The sequence below is a fragment of the Leptidea sinapis genome, chromosome 11 (genome assembly GCF_905404315.1).
Source record: "Leptidea sinapis chromosome 11, ilLepSina1.1, whole genome shotgun sequence".
NCBI classification, from domain to species: domain Eukaryota; kingdom Metazoa; phylum Arthropoda; class Insecta; order Lepidoptera; family Pieridae; genus Leptidea; species Leptidea sinapis.
In genome coordinates this window covers 14,730,810-14,751,643 of record NC_066275.1, presented here as the reverse complement: position 1 = coordinate 14,751,643, position 20,834 = coordinate 14,730,810, and the positions used below count along the sequence as shown (strand labels likewise).

At 36.6% G+C, this 20,834-nt stretch overlaps 1 protein-coding gene across 1 annotated transcript in view; it reads right to left on the bottom strand.

Annotated features, from left to right (window-relative positions):
• LOC126966952 (kinesin-like protein KIF19) overlaps positions 1-20,834 on the bottom strand; it is a 426,172-nt gene that overhangs the window by 7,593 nt on the left and 397,745 nt on the right. Inside the window, exons 4-7 of the mRNA XM_050811273.1 lie at positions 6,774-6,899; positions 5,238-5,353; positions 2,374-2,547; positions 1,411-1,576 (exon numbers count right to left, since the gene is read on the bottom strand). Coding sequence (XP_050667230.1) covers positions 1,411-1,576; positions 2,374-2,547; positions 5,238-5,353; positions 6,774-6,899 — 582 coding nt within the window. The remainder of the gene's footprint in view (positions 1-1,410; positions 1,577-2,373; positions 2,548-5,237; positions 5,354-6,773; positions 6,900-20,834) is intronic.

Here is a 20,834-nt window from a genome sequence, read left to right as displayed (position 1 = left end):
CAAAGCAGTCACTGCAGTTCTGTTTTCTTTAATAGTCCACTCCATAATTGTAATATTCCTTGAAAAGGATATATGAAATTACCATCAGTTACATACATATAATAAATTAAAAAAATAAAAATTAGAAATTTTTATTTGTAACCATATTTATGGCTAGACTAGTTATATCTTATGATTTCAACATTTCTAAACCCCATAACTGGGAAGAGGTTACTGTGGCGAGGTTCATTGCAGTTCTGTGGGGCTAGAAAAGTGGCTTCAAGACAGTGGCGTAACAATAGGGTGGCAGGGCTGGCAAAATGCCACGGGCCCCCCACTGAAGAGGGCCCCGGCCCAAGAGGCTGCGAGCTCAAAAGTATTATTTTACATTGTACCTGAGTATTTTATTTTTAATTAAAAAGTATATGTTTATAATTTCTGCTTAAAATCCAAACTGAGACAACTTAGACTATAAATACAATTTCAAGTTAATCGTTAAGCATTTCAACCAACCTAAACAAAAAGATGTTTATTCGAAAAGCTAGCGAATAGATGATGAATGCATTGAGATATTATGTTTTATGGATGAATGTGAAAGTCTAAGATACGCATTGTGCTAGCGTGGGGTCTACAGACCATTCCCTCTCGCCTAAGAGAGGAGGCCTATGGCGGGACTATTAGTGGGACATATACAACGTGTAATTGACTACGCTGAAAATCTCGAAGTTTATTAAAATTAAACTGAGTACAACGTGATGATTTTTACTGATAGGGCCCCATCAAAAGAATTTGCCACGGGCCCCAGATGGTATAGTTACGCCACTGCTTCAAGATACAATTATAGGTGTTTTTTATGGAAGAGGAGGACAAATGCGCGCACGGGTCACCTGATGTTAGGTGATCACCACCGTCCACCGTGCTAAAAAAAACCGATACCGCTCGGCAAAGTGCAAATCTGTGTACAAACTTTGGAACACACAGACAAGTCTCGTTCAAGACAGTGTGTCCACTCGAGTGTGCAAATAAGAGGACACATGTCTGGCGCCGGCTTTACAATATCTGCGAAAAAAATTAGTGAGATAGCGTTTTGTGGCCCAATGCGAGTTAAGATTCCGGGTTAATACACTAACATCATCATCTTCACATCAGCCGGAAGACGTCCACTTCTGGGCAAAGGCCACCCCAAGAATCTTCACAACGAGCGGTCCTGTGCTATCCTCATCCAACCTGCAACCTCTGTGTGGTGTTGCACCAGAATAGCATACACCACCTCTCCCCGTTGGTGTCATAAGAGGAGACTACGGGATACAAAGAACGGAGAATGGGCAGCAGCATCTTCCAAGAGAGTATACATATATACAGAGTCTACCGTGATCGCGAACTCAACCCAACAAATGACAAACAAGTTAAAAAATAGAACGTTACATTTACCTTATTGGTGATGGTGGATGCTCGCTGGGCGTAGTGTAACGTGGAGCGAGTAGTGTCTCTGTGTTCGGCCGCCGGCGAGACGTGAGCTATCATCGCGGTCCGACATCTTCCTCCGAGAACCTCTCGTAGAAGCCGCGTCAGCTTCGAGTCCCGGTAGTTCACGTATCTAGTAATTGGCCGATTCATCACATACAAATCTCAAGATCTTTTATGACAATAAGAGACTAGACGAGCAGGAGCTTCAGCTGATAGCAATTGATACCTAGCAATGAAGTTTTTCACGAGATGTATACCGCATGCAGATACATTATTTTCCTCTTGTTAATAGGCATAATCATAAATTATAATAAAATATACTACACCATTAGATTACATGAAAGAGATCGCTGATTAATTATAAGATCTAATTGTGCTACCATAACTCTGTAGAAATTATTATATTATTTTTAATAAATAATTTTCATTCAGAAGAATCCACAAAGAAATTAAACCAATCATGTTCAAGTCTCATTTTCATTAAATTATGTTAAGTAAAAATAATACAATTATTGTATATGATAACGATGCTTAAGTAGTAGTTGTAAATAGTTATCTAATTGCAAATCTCAATACTAACGAAAAAATGACAACAACCAGCCAACAATCAGCACGATATTTGATAATATTCTCTTAATAGAAACTTGAAGTACAAGAACCGTTCCAACATCATCTCGGTATCACTACAAAGCAGAATACGAAATTAAACATTTTGACATAAGATCGCTTCGATCCTCTCCTATTCTCGTTTTGTTACGAGAAAAGGCCTACTGATTATGAAGTAAATTATGCACGAAGTAATAAGTAATATACTACGCGCCTCAATAGCGATACTGGAAATCTCCGTAATGATAGCTTTAATGTAATCATAGTTGTATATATAGCCATCAGATGTGTTTTTTAGAAAGAGAACAGATTATTACATACCTTGCCCCTCCGGACAGTGCCATGATACAGTTAGCCAGAGCTAACAACGACCGGTTGATGTGAGCTCCTTCCAGCCGACGAGCCCGTGTCCCCGCCTTCTCCGAGCCCGCCAAGTCAATCAGAAACAATCTTCCTCGTTGCATGCCCGCTGATACTTTCTTATTAACTGAAACGCTATAACAGAGAAACATTTATTGAGAGATTATTGTCGGAGTAGACTCTCATAGTGTTAAGCCAGATTATCTGACCAGAATAGGGGTAACTTATCTCTAATCATATTGCTTTGCAGCTTAAGTCTTAAGAGAGAAAGTCTAAAATGATAAAAGTCACCACCAGCTTCCTTTAAACTGGAACAAAAAACTACAAATGCAAAATAATTTGGAAGAAACACGTGTTGTGAAGTACCTAGTATGAGATAGTGAGTAGGTATAAAGGCATTTATTTTCTCAAAATTGATTCCATTAGAATTATTTTTGATGCCAGTTCAAATACTACAACTGCTTCGCTCTCTCTCTTTATGGTAAGAATTAAGTAATCACTATATCTACTATATATTTTGAAGCAGAACTTAATACTACTAAGACAGGAGCCTACATATAGTACTTAAGAATCAGATGATATCGTTTTCAGCTCATATACGACCTTAGGTGCTCGAGGCTATCTTGGATAAGGGTAATCAGACTCTAGTTAACCTTGCTGGCCAAGTGCCAGTTGCTCAACTTCTTCTGTGACAAGAAATTCAAAGGCTCTGTTGTGTAAGTTTCCTAATGACATTTTCCTTCACAGTAACAGCCACCCTTAGATTATTTATACTTCTAGATAGAATATGACAGCTGTGACAACGTCAAAAAAAATTGAGTTAAGAATTAACCTCTATTTCGAGCAATGCACGCACACTAACACAAAGTGTCATAGAAATCGCGAGAGTAAGACGTAGTTTGTCATGCATTCTAAAGTATTAAACCCGGCTTGCTTTTATCGGTTGTCTAACAGCAAAACACTTTCTAGACTTATAAATTATCTAAGAAGCCACAAATATACGTATTAATTAATTTAAAGCCAAACTGCTTTAGCCTTTATTTATATTACCCAAGTGTTGAAATGAATAGTGATTTATGTGGTGTGTAAAAATTGACGAATACTGTCCAAATGCAGTAAATGAGCCATAAAAATTGTGATTCCAATCTATTATTTCGAGTTTTGCTGTAGTTAATTGCACCTGTATCTACTCAAGTGTAATAATATGGATATTTCGAAAGATTTTTCGTAATGTTCGATATCGAATATGAAAAACATTATAAAACAGCTGAATCCGCGAATTTCCTTCTCTTTTTCTCTGAGCAACTAATAAAAACAAATCAAAATCGCTTTATTCATCTTGGTCTAGGAAATGAAACAAGAAAACTTACTAATGTAAAAAAAATTAACCAGTTATCTTTTGGTTATCATCACTTCAGAAATGTTTGAGCTTTAATAAGAAGAAATGGCAAGAAACTCAGTTTCATCGCTTAACAAACTATTTTACAGTGATGCAACAAAAATAGTCAATACCTTACACGAGTAAGTCAAAAAATATATGTAAATCAATAAAGAAAAATACCAGAGTTATGGCATCAATTCACACATACCGTAAAATAATTAGCAGTTGCAGAGACTGCCGATAAAAGTGAAAACTAAGAACTTTTAGTAGGTATTTGAAATTTCATAATGTTTAAAATCAATTAAATTATTAATTTCAATATTAAATTATTAAATTCGCTACGTGCGCGAGAACTTTCTTTACTTCGGTTAACCTTTGTGATAGTGATATTTTAAGTTATGTGTGACACTTTTGTTGTTTATATTTTGTGATAGTGACACTTTACTGCTAAGTGCGCGAGAAGTTTTCTCACTTTCATTAATTACAATTAACGATGCTGAGGAGAAGACGACCTGACTTAGGTCGTCACAGTCAATCAAATGTGAGGTATTCACATGCCAACGGCAATGATGACCACAGAGAGACAGATCAAGAAAATACTCGTATTGCTATGTCAGAATTGCGTTATTTAGTGAATGACAATGAAGTAGATAGGCTTAGAATGCAACGAGTTCGTGCACATCCAACACAACGACAGTGAGCACGACATAATGAAATTCCGCAGACGCAGTGCTCCTGTAAGTCTGGAACGAGCTGCAGGATAACGGTGACCCACCCTCAAATATATTTATTTTTTATTTTTAGACAATTATGATTTAGCACTAAAAAATACATACCACTTCAAATTTTCACCCACGATCAACACCGCGATTCTTATATTATTCTGTTCCATACACAGAAATAGAGTTGCAAGATGGCAATCGAGTATAATAATTATCGTAGTATATATGATACATTTTATGCACTATTTAATGTTTGGTAGGTCTGAGAATCGGTCGTCATCTATTTTTTATACCCCAAATTTTTTTATTATTTCTTATTTCTTTTTACTTTATATTGCAATACAACGTTTGCTGCGTCAGCTAGTTTATAATAAATGTATGTTTATACACAAATAAAATCTTAAAAACAAAATTTTATGAACGATGCGGGACTCGAACCCACGACCTCTTGCGTTCCGTGCCAGTGCTCTAACCAACTGAGCTAACCGTTCGAAACGTCAAATTTTATTAGTGTAGTAATCCTAGAAGTGAGGGTTATCACTTTATAAACACAACAAATTATATATATTTATTTTTTTAATTATTTATTTTTTCGCGTGCGCCAGTCATGTCGGTGACGCGAAACTATAAGAGTTTCTCCTACCAAAAAGTGCCCAATGCGGCTAAAGAAGTTTTCAATTCAAAAATATATAAAACAAAAGATTTATAAACTTTATTTTTACCTTAGCAGAGCATGTCCTCGCGAAGAGTGTTGATTGGCTTGCGTGGGTTCAGCGGTTCTTGCACGATCACCCTTGGCCAGCAGCTCGGCGACGTGCGAAGCATCTGTTGCCTTGATCTGTTAATAAATGTCATTTTTTTTATGGAAAAGTAGGACTAACGACCGTGGGTCACCTGGTTTTAAGTGATCATCGCCGCCCACATTCTCTTGCAACACCACTTGAATTACAGCAACGTTGCCGGCCTTTAAGGAAGGTGTACGCGCTTTTTTTTAAGGTACCTATGTCGTATCGTCGCGGAAACACCGCACAAGGAAGCTCATTGCTTTGTAGTACGAGGGAGAAAGCTCGTTGAAAACTTCGTTAATCGATGTAACTTACTACCACTTGTATTATTTCAACATTTATTAACTTTAATGATCCATATCAGTATGATAAATATACACATAGATACACACACTCACGCCTTGTTCCCGTCGGGGTAGGCAGAGACAATAGAATGCCATTTGCTTCTATCCTTACAAACCTCATGCGCTTCCTCTACATTCATTACTCTTTTCATACATGCTCGCCGGTTGCGGGTGCTTCGGACCTCTCCTTTTCTCAAAACGTCGACGAATGTTCTACGAGGTCTGCCGCGACCGACTTGCCTACACACACTTGCCTTATATATTTGATGCGTCATTATTTCTTCACTCATTCGCTCCACGTGTCCAAACCATTTCAGAAAGAGGATGTTGTGACAAGGACTGATCCTTGTCACAACATCCTCTTTCAAACCACAGCGCGCTCGTATTACCGCATTCGGAATTCTATCAGTCAGTAAGACTGACATACTACGCAGTGATCGCATTTCAACTGAGTTAATTCTGCTTTTATGCTTCTTCTGCCATACCCAACTCTCACTTCCATACATATTGATAAATATAGTTTATTAAAAATCAAAATCACTGTATTCATGACAAAAAGTAAAAACAAGAGTTATTGAGTACTGTAGATGCATCAATACACACACACCGTAAATAAATAAATAAATAAAGATATTTTGCGAGCATTTATTTGCGATTATAAAAAATATAATAAATTTAATAAAAAAAAATGAACTTGAATTTATTCTTTATCATAATTCATTTTAGGCACCTACCATATTGATCAAAAATTGATCATGAAATTTTTTATTTATTACATTTTGTAAGTAGATGTTACTACACGTAACTTAGTATAAACAGAAGACATATATACAAATAGGATATGGACCATACTGAATTCAATATACTATCTATAATTATTATGTTATGATGCAAATGTTTTATTTTCTTTTGAAGAATTGGAAATAATGATTTATAATGAATTTCCCCTGAAGCACATGTGAGCAACAAACTAATTCAATATCAATATGAATAAATATAATAGCAGTATTCGAAACCGCGCCACTCGGGTAAGGTTCCAGTGCTCTTACCAATTAAGCTAACCGTCCACATGACGCATGATCAGTAAATCTTATTATGTTTGTTCAACTCTCGGGTTCTGAGTGAATACCTCACTGAGTCCAGCGACGGTGGGTGCCCCGCTGCTGCCCTCGTCCCGGAGCTCCAAGGGTCCCGCGCTGGGGTTCAGCAAATCCCGAATATTCTCGTTGTATATCTCGATGTATGACATTTTGACCTGATTGATATAGAAATGTTAATCATACAAATTTAAAGTTCCATTTGTTTTTGGCGATGTATGTGAAGTCTGTTTTATAATAATATATCGTCCCGCGCCCATATAAAGCGTTAATTGCTATTCAAGTTCATGAACATCCTAGCTAAAACCCTTCCCTTACAATAAAAAAAAAATGATGTACTTATGTTCGAAAAACATTGTTGAATTTTAGAAAATTGTGATTTGAATTAATTCAATTCAAGAAGAAAGAATGAATTTTACGGGTTATAGGTTAGGGTTATATGCTCGTTCATAGGTCTTGGTATTCAATTTTACAATAAAATATTTAGCAACACAACAGCCGACCAATCATAGCGCGTCATTTCATGGGACGAGGGCATAAAACAGCGGCTTCCGGCTCATTTGATTCAGTAAAACAACCGAAGAGCCAGACTCTGAGGAAATGTCAACCCACGAAATTATAAAACTAATTAAAATCGCAGGTCAGCTGAAGCCTCTGCTCCGCCGCAGCATGAGCTACGAGGAGCAAATCATCACAGTATTTGAGTTCCTGAGCATCCATGGATGAAGAGACGGCGACCCCTCCCCCTGACTGGCACTGCTCGTCCTCTACGAGTAGCGTCGCTTAACATAAACGGTATTGTGAGTAGGAAAAGAGAACTCATACATTTCCTAGGTACACACAACATCGACATTACACTCATACAAGAAACACACCTCGTTCCCACACGACGTTTTTCAATTCCCGGTTACACCTGTTACAGACGTGACGGACAGACAGACAACCGCGCCCGAGGTGGCGTCGCAATTTTTGTCAAGTCAAATATATCGCAACATTCCCATGTGGAGCATGATATATGCGATATAATTGCAATTAGATTAGAGTCTCACCGCGGACAGACACCCATCACAATAGTTAACTTTTATTGCCCTAAGCAAGACAGTAGAATCACGACAGCCATCGCAAAAGCTCTCTCTCTCGGCAACACCGTCATCTGTTCCGGAGATTTTAACGCCCGCCATAGAAACTGGGATTGCAATCGAGCAAATTCCAATGGATCGCGTCTTTTTAATCACTTTGCAGGTCACGAATATAATATTTTAATTCCGGACAAAGCGACCCACCTCCCCTCCAACCCTAGGCACTCTGCCGCTAAATTACAACTCACCCTTGCCAAAAATATCACAAACGTTACAGACCCACTGACTTTTGACGTTATCTCGGACCATTGTCCCATTATTTTCGAAATTAATAGCCTCATCCCGCGCATCTCGCGACCTATCTTTAATGCTAAATGGGTAATGCTAAATGGGACACTTATAAAAAACATATTAACGAAGCCCTCCCCTCCCCCGGCTCCTTTAAATTACACCGAGCCGAATTAGTGGACAACGCCATACAAACACTGACTGACGCTATAATCAAAGCCCGTAACGCGAACATCCCGACGTTCACACCGAAACAAATAAACAAACTTCCACACGACATAACAAGACTTATCAAACTAAAAAACCAATACCGACATCACGCACAGAGACTTCATACGCGTCGGTTTAACACGATTATTAATTCACTTCAAAACCAAATATCTTTTAAAATAAAATCTCTCACTTCCAACGAATGGAACAAAAAGCTCGAATCGCTTGACACCCGCGACAATTCCCTCTGGCAGTTCGCGAGACGCCTTAAAAACGTACACACCCCTCTACCCTGCTTCAGCACCCCCTAGGGCCCCGCCCGGTCGGACGCTGAAAAGGCCGAGGCCCTAGGTACACACTTTGAGCGACAGCATAGACTCACCGTGGATCTGAGCGACCCCGACACCGAACGCGAGGTATCGCGGTCTCTAGACCACCTTTACAAAATAAACGGACCGACCGCACCTACGCCAGTTGTACCTCGCGAAGTCAAATTAATTTTAAAAACCTGTAAACCGTGAAAAGCCCCCGGGCACGACGACATACAGAACATACTTCTAAAACACCTCCCTTCAAAAGCAATAGACACCTTAGTTAATATATTTAATGCGTGCCTTCGTCTTACCTATTTTCCCTCGTCCTGGAAAATAGCAGTAATCACCGCGATACACAAACCGGGAAAAGATCCCACCTCCCCCGTGAACTACAGACCAATTAGTTTACTTTGCAGACAAAGTAAAATATTAGAAATTTTAATTAATAATAGAATAAACTCACTTATAGAATCAAACCTACCTGAGGAACAATTCGGTTTCCGAAGGTCACACGCGACTACTCACCAACTGGCGCGCGTAGTCGAACATATAACACACCAATTTAACTTGAGACACCAGACTGGTATGGTTCTACTCGACCTTGAGAAAGCCTTCGATACCGTGTGGCATGATGCCTTAGTTCACAAATTATTCGAAGCACAAGTCCCCTTTGAATATTGTAGAATAGTAAAATAATTCCTTACGAATAGATTTCTTAGAGTTAGAGTCAAAAATAGTTTATCCCCCCCACATCCAGTAGTAGCAGGTGTTCCACAGGGCTCCATCATCTCACCGAGGGCATTTTTACTCTATATGAGAGACATCCCAAAACCTCCGAACACGGTCCTCGCCCTGTACGCTGATGACACAGCTTATCTGTGCAGCAGTAAGAACATCAAATCTATAGTCCCACCTTAATAAAGCCCTACATTGTGTAAGCAACTACTTCTCTAAGTGGAAGCTTAAAATCAATGACACAAAGACCGAGGCGGTTCTTTTCTCATACAAAACTTCCCGTAAACTCAATATTTCTTTAAAGCCACATATTAATAACCACCCGGTCGAATGGCAGTCACAGGCTAAATACCTAGGACTTATCCTCGACCGGAAACTTTCCTTCACGCCTCATATTAATTACGCCCGCTCTAAGGCACTTACTGCCTTGAGCCTGTTGAGACTCATTTTCTATAGGAATTCCACTCTCTCAACTAGTAACAAGCGTCTACTATACCAGTCGTACATACGCCCGGTCATGACATACGCAAGTCCGGTATGGATTAACACAAATCAAAACAATTATCGTAAACTACAAACTGTGCAAAATAGATCCCTTAAAACCATCTACCGGACCCACCCGCGTACAAATCTTAAACGACTTCATGTAAAGAAAAACATCCCACCACTAGAACAACACATACGAGTACAAGAGATATCTCATAGCTTCTACAGAGGGCTACGCCGACTGAAGGACGGAATAAACCCCGCCCTCCGGTCGACTTGTAGTCGTAAGTCACTCACAGAGTACTGCCTCAGCATAAAACGTTATAAACATGCATTACCACATCACAACTGGTTAGAGCTCACAGAACACTAGCGTATACACAAACACACACTCACGCACACAGAGTTCTAGGTAGGTCTGAATAAATGTAAAACCAATATATTGTAAATTGGTTTAGTTATAAGAATTAAATAACGGCGAAAACTGGCCTCCTATTCCCTCTCCCTCCTTCCCTTTGCCAAGATCCCCCCCCCCACCCCACACCCCTCTTATATTTATATATTATATATGTATGTATACATATCTATGTATTTATTTACCTTAGTTTTTAAGTTCTAGTCATTAGTCTTTAAGTTAGGTTAAGTGATAGGTTACGATTAATATTACGTTATTTCAATAGCAAATAGCCAGGTTTTCCCAGTTTCCTGGACAGTGCGTATCAATTACCATCAGCTGCTCGTCTCGTCCCTTATTATCATAAAAAATATATATATTTAAGCCCTTGAACTAGGACACGATATACAACTGTAGACAGAACCACTACACTAAAGAAAACTATATACCATCAATCGATATAACACATTAAGAAGAGTAAATGTGTAGACATTTTTTATGCATTAGCTGTGTACTGTGTACTAATGTTTGTTTACTGAGAACATTGGAAATGTGTAATCAATATTTAACAACTGCATGTGTAGTCGTACGACGACCGACAAAACTATTTAGAATGTAAGATACTGAAACTTACAAACACGCTTAGATGGACGTGTTACGAAATCATAGAAAGTATATTGTATTAAGTATGGGCTCTTATAGTTCAACATTTTGACAAAAGTGATAATTCTTGATCTTTCATGATAGAGTTCCTAAAAATATTGGTGATAGTTTATTCGATGCGGAACGATGTGTAGAAAAATTTATCGAAAGTATACTTTTTTAATGACAGTATGGGACGAGACGAGCAGGACGTTCAGCATGGTAATTGATACGCCCTGCCCATTACAAGCCGCTAAGTCTTCTTGTGAAACCCAAAAATTTTGAGCAGCTACAATTGTGCTCGTCACCTTGAGACATAAGATATTAAAGTCAAAGTCAAACTTTTTATTTGCATAATCATGTTAGATTGATGTTACATAAATATTATTGAGTACATGTTTGCCACATTTATGACGTGCAAATTTTATAAAATACATTTCTTACAATACAAAAAAAAATCTTTAGTTACAATAATATAAATTTAACAAAAGATTAGTAGCAGTATTATATAGTATATAGTTAATTTTTTAGTTGGAAATATTTGTCTAATGAATAAAGATATATTTTCAATTTAGATGAGAAATTCCTATTTGACGATACCTCTCTTATTATTTTTGTGATGTGATTATAGATTTTTATGCACATACACAAACAGTTTCTCTGAAATAATGTAGTTCTACAGCAAGGTACTTGTAGTTTGGTGGGGTCCCTGGATGTGAAAAGAGAAGTGTTTTCATGTTTACTGAATTCGCTAAATTGTTTTCGAACAAACATACAGCACTCAAATATGTATAATTCAATAATTGTTAATAAGTTATATTTTTTAAATACGTGTCTGCAGCTTTCAAGGGGTCCTTTTCCCGCTGCAGCCCTCAAACTTTTTTTTTTGCGCTATGAAGACTCTATTTATTACTGTTGAGTTACCCCATATTATGATCCCATACCTAATTATAAACTCCACGTAAGCGTGGTAGGCCGTTAAAGCCACTTTTTCCGATATAGTTTTTTTTATTCTCCTTATTGCAAAAACAAACTTATTAAGACGTTTGCATAATGATTCAACGTGAGCTTTCCAATGACAATTATTATCCATTATTATGCCTAAGAATTTGGTATTTTCAACCTCATCAATTTTAATGTCATTGTATTTTGTTTCTAAGGGGTGGATAAATAGTATTATAATTTTTAAATTGTATAAGTTTTGTTTTTAATATATTAATATTTAAATTGTTACTTTCTAACCATTTGCCGATATTAATGATTTCATCGTTTATGACCGAGTCGTATGGTCTTTTTAAGTTTGTGTCAGGGATAATTATTGTAATGTCATCAGCATATAACACACACTTATTTTCTGTAATATTTGGTAGGTCTTTGATATATAGTAGAAATAATAATGGTCCAAGTACACTGCCCTGAGGTACCCCGGCTTTAGTTTGATTCCAACTTGATTCATATCGTATTATATTTGATCTTCCGTCAATCTTTTCAATCTGGACACACTGTTGCCCATTTTTAATATAACTTTCCAGCCATTTGAAGTGACACCTTAGAGGTGTCGCTTCAAGTGCCCATATAAATTACATTTGTTTATGAGAATTTCGAAGTCGACACAGTCAAAAGCTTGGGTCATATCAAAGAATACTGCCGTTACTCTAATTTTTTGATCTATTTTTGTTATCAGATTTTTAACTAATGTATATGTGGCCATTGTCGCAGATTTATTTTGTTGAAATGCGTATTGTGCCTCTGTAATGACGTTGAATTTCGTAAAAAAGTCGGTTAATCTTTTATACATTATTTTCTCAAAAACTTTTGATAGAATGGAAATAAGAGTTATTGGTCTATAATTAATAAGTTCCGTATGAGTACCTTTTTTGTGAAGAGGTTTTATAATAGATGACTTAAGAGTTGTGGGGAATTGTCCTTGTTCAAATGATAAATTGATTAAATATGTCAGTACTGCAACTATTACATTTTTGCATGTTTTTACAACATGGGTTGTTATGTTATCATGACCATTAAGTCTCATTTACCCAGTAATTTCACTAGCTACGGCGCCCTTGAAGCCGAAACACAATAATGCTTACACATTACTAATTCACGGCAGAAATAGACGCCGTTGTGGTACCCATATTCTAGCCGGCATCCGTACGAAGGAGCCTCCCACTGGTATACAATATAGGTTTTAGATGTAGCTTTAACACATAAAAATATGCAGTTGTTAACAATCAATTACGATGAAAAAAGTTATCATTTAATTTCTAGTTCATAACTCCAAAAAAGAGAAAAAAAAAAATAAAGAGTTCTAATTCCTGGAACTCTATCTCTATTATTTATAGTTTTAATTCAACGCTGAAAATAGATGTCCGCTTACATTTTTAGCAGCCTTATTAAGAATTGACATGTTTTTGAATTTTTTGACTAACCTAGAACGCGTTGAGAACAGGAAATCTGCATTATAGATATTAGTTACTTACAAATATCTCATTGTTTGATTTGTATTATGTGGATTAGAGTTTTAAGATTTTTTGTTTTGTTGATCTCTTGCATTCGCCAGTTTTGCCCAAAAGGCTGTACATTTTGTTTGCAGCTACCCATGTCATATCGACTTAAAAATATCGCTCAAGGAAGTTTACTCGTATTATTTGACAACCATTGAAGGAGCATATCCAAATTATGAGTTAATAGGTAAATTAGTGGCGTGTGGAGCGTACGGGAATGTGGCAGGGAACAGTTCGCAGTCCCTCGAATACTCCCCCGGGTTAAATGTGTTAGATTGCACACGATTAAGTGAAGTCTCTACATAATGCCAATGGATCGTTATGGAATCGTTAATATCGTGCTATTACAAAGAAGGAGAAAATTGCTTCAAAGATTAAAATGTATGTGAGTTTCTTTTTTCCGCCATAGTATATAAATGCTTGCACATGTGTCACACTGATTACAAATAAAAAACAGACCTATTTATTCTCGCTCGAAAAAAATACAATTATTACAATATGAGTATCAAATTAAACGCTTTCACGATGGCGACATTCCAAAACTTTCCAGAATTTTATTCCAGAAATACATTTTTCCATATTCCCTGTATTAAATTGTATAGTAGAAACTTATTTTTTTATCGAAAAGGAGGACGAAAGAGCGTACGGGTCGCCTGGTGTTAAGTGATCACCACCGCCCACATTCTCTTGCAACACCAGAAGAACTTTAAGGTGTACGCGCTTTTTTTGAAGTAACCCTAATCGCATCGTACCGGAAACACCGCACAAGGAAGCTCATTCCACAGCTTTGTAGTACGTGGAAGAAAGCTCCTTGAAAACCGCACTGTGGAGGACCGCCACACATCCAGATGATGGGGATGATATCCTAACTTGTGGCGTGGCGTGCGAAGGTGGAATTCGGCGGCAGGAATCAGGTGAAACAGCTCTTCGGAACACTCCACGTGATAAATGCGGTAGAAGACACACAATGAAGCGACGTCTCTACGCAATGCCAAGTGATCCAGCCATTCGCAGAGCACTGGGTCCCCGACAATTCGATATTGGGGTGTGCTAGACCAGAGATGACACCAATTCTCCATGTGTGGCCGGACCTGCGCTTTGAGAGCGGTAGAATGTGGGCTTGAAGTATTGCCGTGCTCTATTAATGACGCCCAGCTTCTTCAAAGCCATTTTGCCTTGTCCTCCAGATGACCCAATCGGCAATGGTTTGAGATTTCGAGACCCACTTTAATTATTTCCTTTTCATCAACCATTACAAATAATAATGTTGACACCAACAGTTGAGAAACACAGGAAGCGATGTTCGGTAACAAAAGTTCTGATTATATATATATTATATTGTTTACAAAATTACTAGAAAAATAATACTTTAAGCGTTAACTCACGTTAATACATTTGAATCGGTGCCAAGAGCCGACATGGTACCTACAAATGACGAACACATTTGTTATTCTTAAATTACAAATTTTGCAATGTGAAAATAAAATGTAACTAATATTAATGTCTATGATAAGACGAGCACCTATTAACATAACTGTTTTATTATTATCTTATCTTAATATATATAAATTACGTGACACGTTGTTTGTCTGCGATGGACTCCTTAACTAATGAACGGATTTTAATGGGGATTACTTCATGGAGTGCAGGTAAGTCCAACTTGAGAGATAGGATACTTTATATTTCGATTTGGGACCCATGATTATTTTTATTTTCATTATTTGTTTTGTATGGACATATTTTCTATAAGAGAATTTAGTGACGCACGGTTTGACATTTCTGCTGTGAAACAATTTCATTATAACAACAGGACCATTTTTTACGAAATAATTCTGGATGTTTTGAAATATTATTGGCAAATTCCTATGAAACATAATTTTTTTTTATCTACAGAACAACGTCTGTCGGGTCAGCTAGTTATATTATATGATTGATATTCCCATTAGGCACGCTAATTTCATCACATAAATGACATCATTTTTCTGCTATTTTTATTGAAGGATCCAATCTTCTTAAGCCACGTTAACTTTATCGAAGAGATGAGATTGATTAAGTTGCATATTGATTGAGCGTTGTTACAAGAAGATTTTGGCCAAAATTAACAATATGATCCTCAAAGCTCATAAAAGTGTTCATATTAAGACCACACGGAAGGAATATATAATGTTCAAAACGAATTTTGTTAATAATTTTGCTATCAATGAAACAAATACTCTCAAAGACCTTATTATTAATATTAATTGCCTCTAAACTTTCATTCAAACCATTGATGAAGTAGTTAATGAAAAGGCAACGAAAATGTTTGGATTATCTATTAATACAGCTTTACTCGCGTTTTATCGGTGTCGGTACCGATTAGTTTCGGACCATTCGGAGGTCCTTCATCTGTTGTGAGTGAGGGTGAAAATGGTTGGGTTTATTGAACATACTTCCAAAGTTTTTATCCAGATTAACTCTATCATCTGCTTATACAGTACATTTGTTCACTTGTGTGATTTGGGACCCCTTTTAAAAAATTCATATTGATAGGTTGGAAAGAATTCAAAAGGCTTTTACTCGATTTCTGGTAGGTATACGAAGAAACAAACAGCGGTAATATTTTTCTTATAGCCAGTATAGCAGTTAGCAGACTATTATGAATAAGGGGGTAAATATTTATAATGCAAAATCTCTCGAAAATCGTGGTCGTATTCAAGACTTGCTATTTTTATTTAAATTATGTAATAGTATCTCTAGTATACCCCAGAAGTATTACACAAAATCGATTTTAATATACCCCGTCCCGGAGTAAGGCGTATAAATCTAGATCGACATCAGGTCGCAGTCGTTTGTCTCAAAAAATTTTGCTACTCAGTATATTAATTGGTGTAACCCGATACTGATTTTCAGTATCGGGTAAGTATATTTTTTCACACCATCAAAAAGTAGAGATTTCAACGAACAAAAAGCCGATTATTTTTGAAAAAGGTGATATTTTTACGTGAGAATTTTTGATTGAATATTAGGGTTCTTTTTCGATATTAAAATCAAAATAAGGTGAAAAAAATACAGTGTGTTTGGAATATAAAAATGTAGCTTTTCACCAATTATCGTGGAACAAAAACAAATTTTTGAAAAAGAGAAAAGTACACAAGTCAGAAGTGAAACCAGCATTGTGCATAAACCTCTAAATTGCATATGAAGTCCTGGTACATGTTGCTAGAATGACATATGATTTCAACGACTATGAGAGACATTACTATTACCGCTACCAAATTTATGTTCTCCTGGTGTCTATGTAGTAACACGTTGTGCGCCTGACGTTATTAAGGTACTCGCGTCATACATATGACATTCTCTTCTTCAACTATGATCGCCTGGTACGAAAACACTGTATAATGCTAACTATCTCATTTTCTCCCAATTTTCTTATGAATTTATGTGTCTGTCTCTTTTTACTGTCGCCCTTTTTCGATTCATCGACTTTCAAAACACAACGATGATAAAGAAGTTTTCACTTCAATAGTATGCATATTTCTGTCTCATTCTTTGCCGGCTTCATCGTACACATTTTTGTATTTGTGTCTCTTACCTGTCGTTTTTTCCTTTGTCCGTTCCGTTTTTGAAATCACAACGATTCTAAAGAAGTCCATTTCAATAATCAAGTTTATTTATAAATGTAAAAAGGATAATAATTTAGTGTTATGCTATAATTTTTTTTTCATTATTAATGGTTAATTAGTTAATATCTCCTTATTCTCGCAAATATCTTTTTATTCACGCTTCCTGTGGACGAATGAGGAAAACGTCCACAAATTCTTCATAAATATATAATTTCAATGGTTTTACACCTACTTGATATCTTTACACAAGGTTATATTTTAAACAAAGGTACGTGCACCATGCGCCAGAGTTCTGTCGTAATGGGCCGAAGTTGTGCACGATAGGTGTTCGTATTGCGCCGTCTCGCTGCCGTCTTCACGTCTCAGTGACAAAGGCGCGATGTTCACGCCTGAACACTTCCTTTATTCGCGTGTTCAAAAAAAATAGAAAACGTTTGTTGATTATTAAATTTTAGAAAAATACGCAATATTTTTTTTACCTTTTAGTGTATATTGTATTGTTTTGGGACAGTTATTTAAGTCGGTTGTTATTTTTAAAATTTAATTTTTAGTTTTTGATATTTAGTGAATCTGAAGTACCTTCACAAATTAATTTGCCTGAATAATATTAGTAGACAAACTAAGCGTGTTGCTTATATGAGACAGCGCCGTTTAAATGAAACAAGCTGAAGTCAGGGAGAAACGCCCATCTCAACAGAGGAAATCTACCTCGAGAGCAATTTCAAAAGAGACTTGCGAAGACCGCAGAAATATATTGCTTGGGTCATGTTACAATGCAGCAACGAACGTAAGCGTATTGCAATTTGATTACAGACATTTAGAAATTCTACCACAGATCGTGTTCCCTTACTGTATTTCGTAAAAGAGTTCCATTATTCATCATATTCGACTACGACAATCTCTTGACCATACCGACGTTACGGTATGTGACTGAAATATCCGGATAGCATATAAAAGTTTAGGTCGAGTATCAATAATTTGTTCCTCAGACTTGAACACTTCCGTTACATCGTCATGGACCCCATCAGAACCTAACCAATCTCTCATCAGACTGCCCTTGAAGTTTATCCTTTCTAATAACAAAAGAATCATCAAAATCGGTTGGCGTTATATTGAGTAATCCGTTCATTTGTCGCGCTCATGCAATTCAAATTTAAGACATATTATTTAGTTTTGTCATGGATGTCATGTCATATGGATTGTCAGATCTAGACCAAATTGAAAATGGAACAAAGTATCATTAAAATCGGTTCACCCAGTCGAAAGTTCGAATGACGCTAATCGTCGATCGGATCGGATCCTATACTATAGTAAAATTGTATGCCATATCTTGATTCGACCGAATTACTCACACAAGGTAAAAATTTCCCAAGGGTCAAGGGTTCAGAATTTAGAATAAGATCTTTGTTAACCTAAATATCTTAGTTACTGGGACATTGTTGTGTGGTGGGTCTGGGACATTGTTGTGTGGTGGGTCTGGGACATTTGTACCAATTCATTAAAAAAATAACATTGTGTACCAATTCATTAAAAAAAATAAGAATTTGTAAGTCTTCAATATGTGAATTGGAGGAACGCTTAATCACAATATCTTCTTTTCTTCAATTTTATTTTGTTTATTATTAATTAAGTGTACTCGGTATATTATATAAGTATATCCTAGTACATTAAAAATGAGTATTCATACATGTACATATGTAGGAAAATAGGGGTGATTTATTTTTAATTCACAGATTTTAATGCTGGGTTATGTATTACAAGAAAAAACCTTAGATGAGTGAGCTTTAGACCTGTCAGTCTCTTGTGTGTCTCAGTCTCTGTAAATTAGAGGAAAAAGGGTGATAACTAGAGTGAATTAAAGTCAATTGAGGCCTTTATTTCTTATCAAAGCAGATTCTCTTTAACAACAAAGAGTAAGTAATAGAGGCACTAACTGTGTATAGAAATGTCAATCCCGCGGAAGGCCTTATAAACAACCAAATCTGCTGACGTCACAAGTTGAATCACGGCCGTCATTCATTATTCAGGGCCACTTTCCTGATACGCCTTGTATGTTAGAATACATTTTTATTTTATATTGCTTTATATAATGGCTCTACAACTTTGGCTGCGCACCGAGGTTTCTGTCATGATAGAGTACCAAGAACAAAGGTTTTAAATTTAATGAGATATACAGAAAAAGTAACCATTAAAAAGTCATATCATATCGGCCCGACGAGAGCTTCCTTGTGCGGTGTTTCCATGATTACACGACAAGGGTGCCTTCAAAAAACGCGTAAACTTTTCCTCTAATGTTGCAAGAGAATGTGGGTAGCGGTGATCACTTAGCGTCAGGTACGCCCGTTTCTCTTCTCTTCCATAAAAAACTCACTGTTTACTGGACAAAGACCACCCTAAAAGATAAATTACCATTAAAGAGTACAACGCATTATTTCTGTATCAAAAATCTACATAATTCAGGTAAACGATTGATTAGGAGATCATAAACCTGTTATATAAGAACTAACGCAAGTAAAATAAAGATAAACAAACCATTGCCAGTGGGAGGCTCCTTTGCACCGGATGGCGGCTAGATTATTAGCACAACGGCGCCTATTTCTGACGTGAAGCAGTAATGTGTAAGCATCATTGTGTTTCGGCCCGAAAGGCGCCGTAGCTAGTGAAATTACTGGGCAAACGAGACTTAACATCTTATGTTTCAAGGTGACGAGCGCCAATGTAGTGCTGCTGAGAATTTTTGGATTTTACAAGAATCCTGAGCGCCACAGCATTATAATGGGCAAAGCGTATCAATTACCATCAGCTGAGCGTCCTGCTTGTCTCGTCTTTTGTTATTGTCATAAAAAAAAACTAACAGCGACTTAGTACCTAATATCCGAAGTAGAATAGGTAGTATTCATAAGTATGTGTGTCTTATCTTTAGGAAAAAATTGTCATTCACTGAAACGAGTTATGAAGAAGAAATTGAACGAAGGGTGAATATAGCCTGGAAAAAGTAGGGGTTTCACTGTCCGACAACACTCGTGTAACCACTAAGGAGAAAAATAAAAGCTTCTATCCCTCTACTTCTACTTCGCTAACTATTTGTGTAATATATATGTAGTATTATACATTACAGTTATCTTGTTTTGTACTATTAGTTATCTTAATATCACATAAGACAGAATTTTACTGTTGCATTATCTTTGATCACTGGAAACAATTTTGTCACCTATTTCTAAAACTTTACCAATCTACCTTGTTACCACTCCTGAAATATTTACTTGTAAAAAAATTTGGTGGCCATAAGTTGTCGACATCATAAGTTTCACTTCACTAAATGGTATTTCTATACATAATTTTTTTGGTTGAAAAAATCGCTGAATGTATTCCAAATATTTTGAGAAATTGCCTGAATTAGAATGAACATTAACGGCGAAAACGTGAGGTAATGAATATATAAAAAATAGATAACTTCCTTTCCTTGTTGAAATATGAAATAGGTTGAAAATTTTATTAATACATACAAGCCGTTAGATTAAAATGGCAACGTAAAACTTGATGAATAAGACAAAAAATAAAAGAAATTGACATAATACGGATTGCTGGGAAAGATTGGATTACCACTACACAGGAGAGGAGACAAGATAATTTTAACTACTTTAAAGTACCTACCAACATACAACTACCTAAATGTATACACTTCTACAATAAAGTCCCAGCCACTGTTCAGGCATTGTCTATAAATAAATTTAAATGTTTTATAAAAAAATGGCTCTGTCGTAAATCCTATTACTCCACTGCTGAATATCTAAATGATCGGACAGCCTGGGACTAGATTGTGATTATTTTATAGCAAC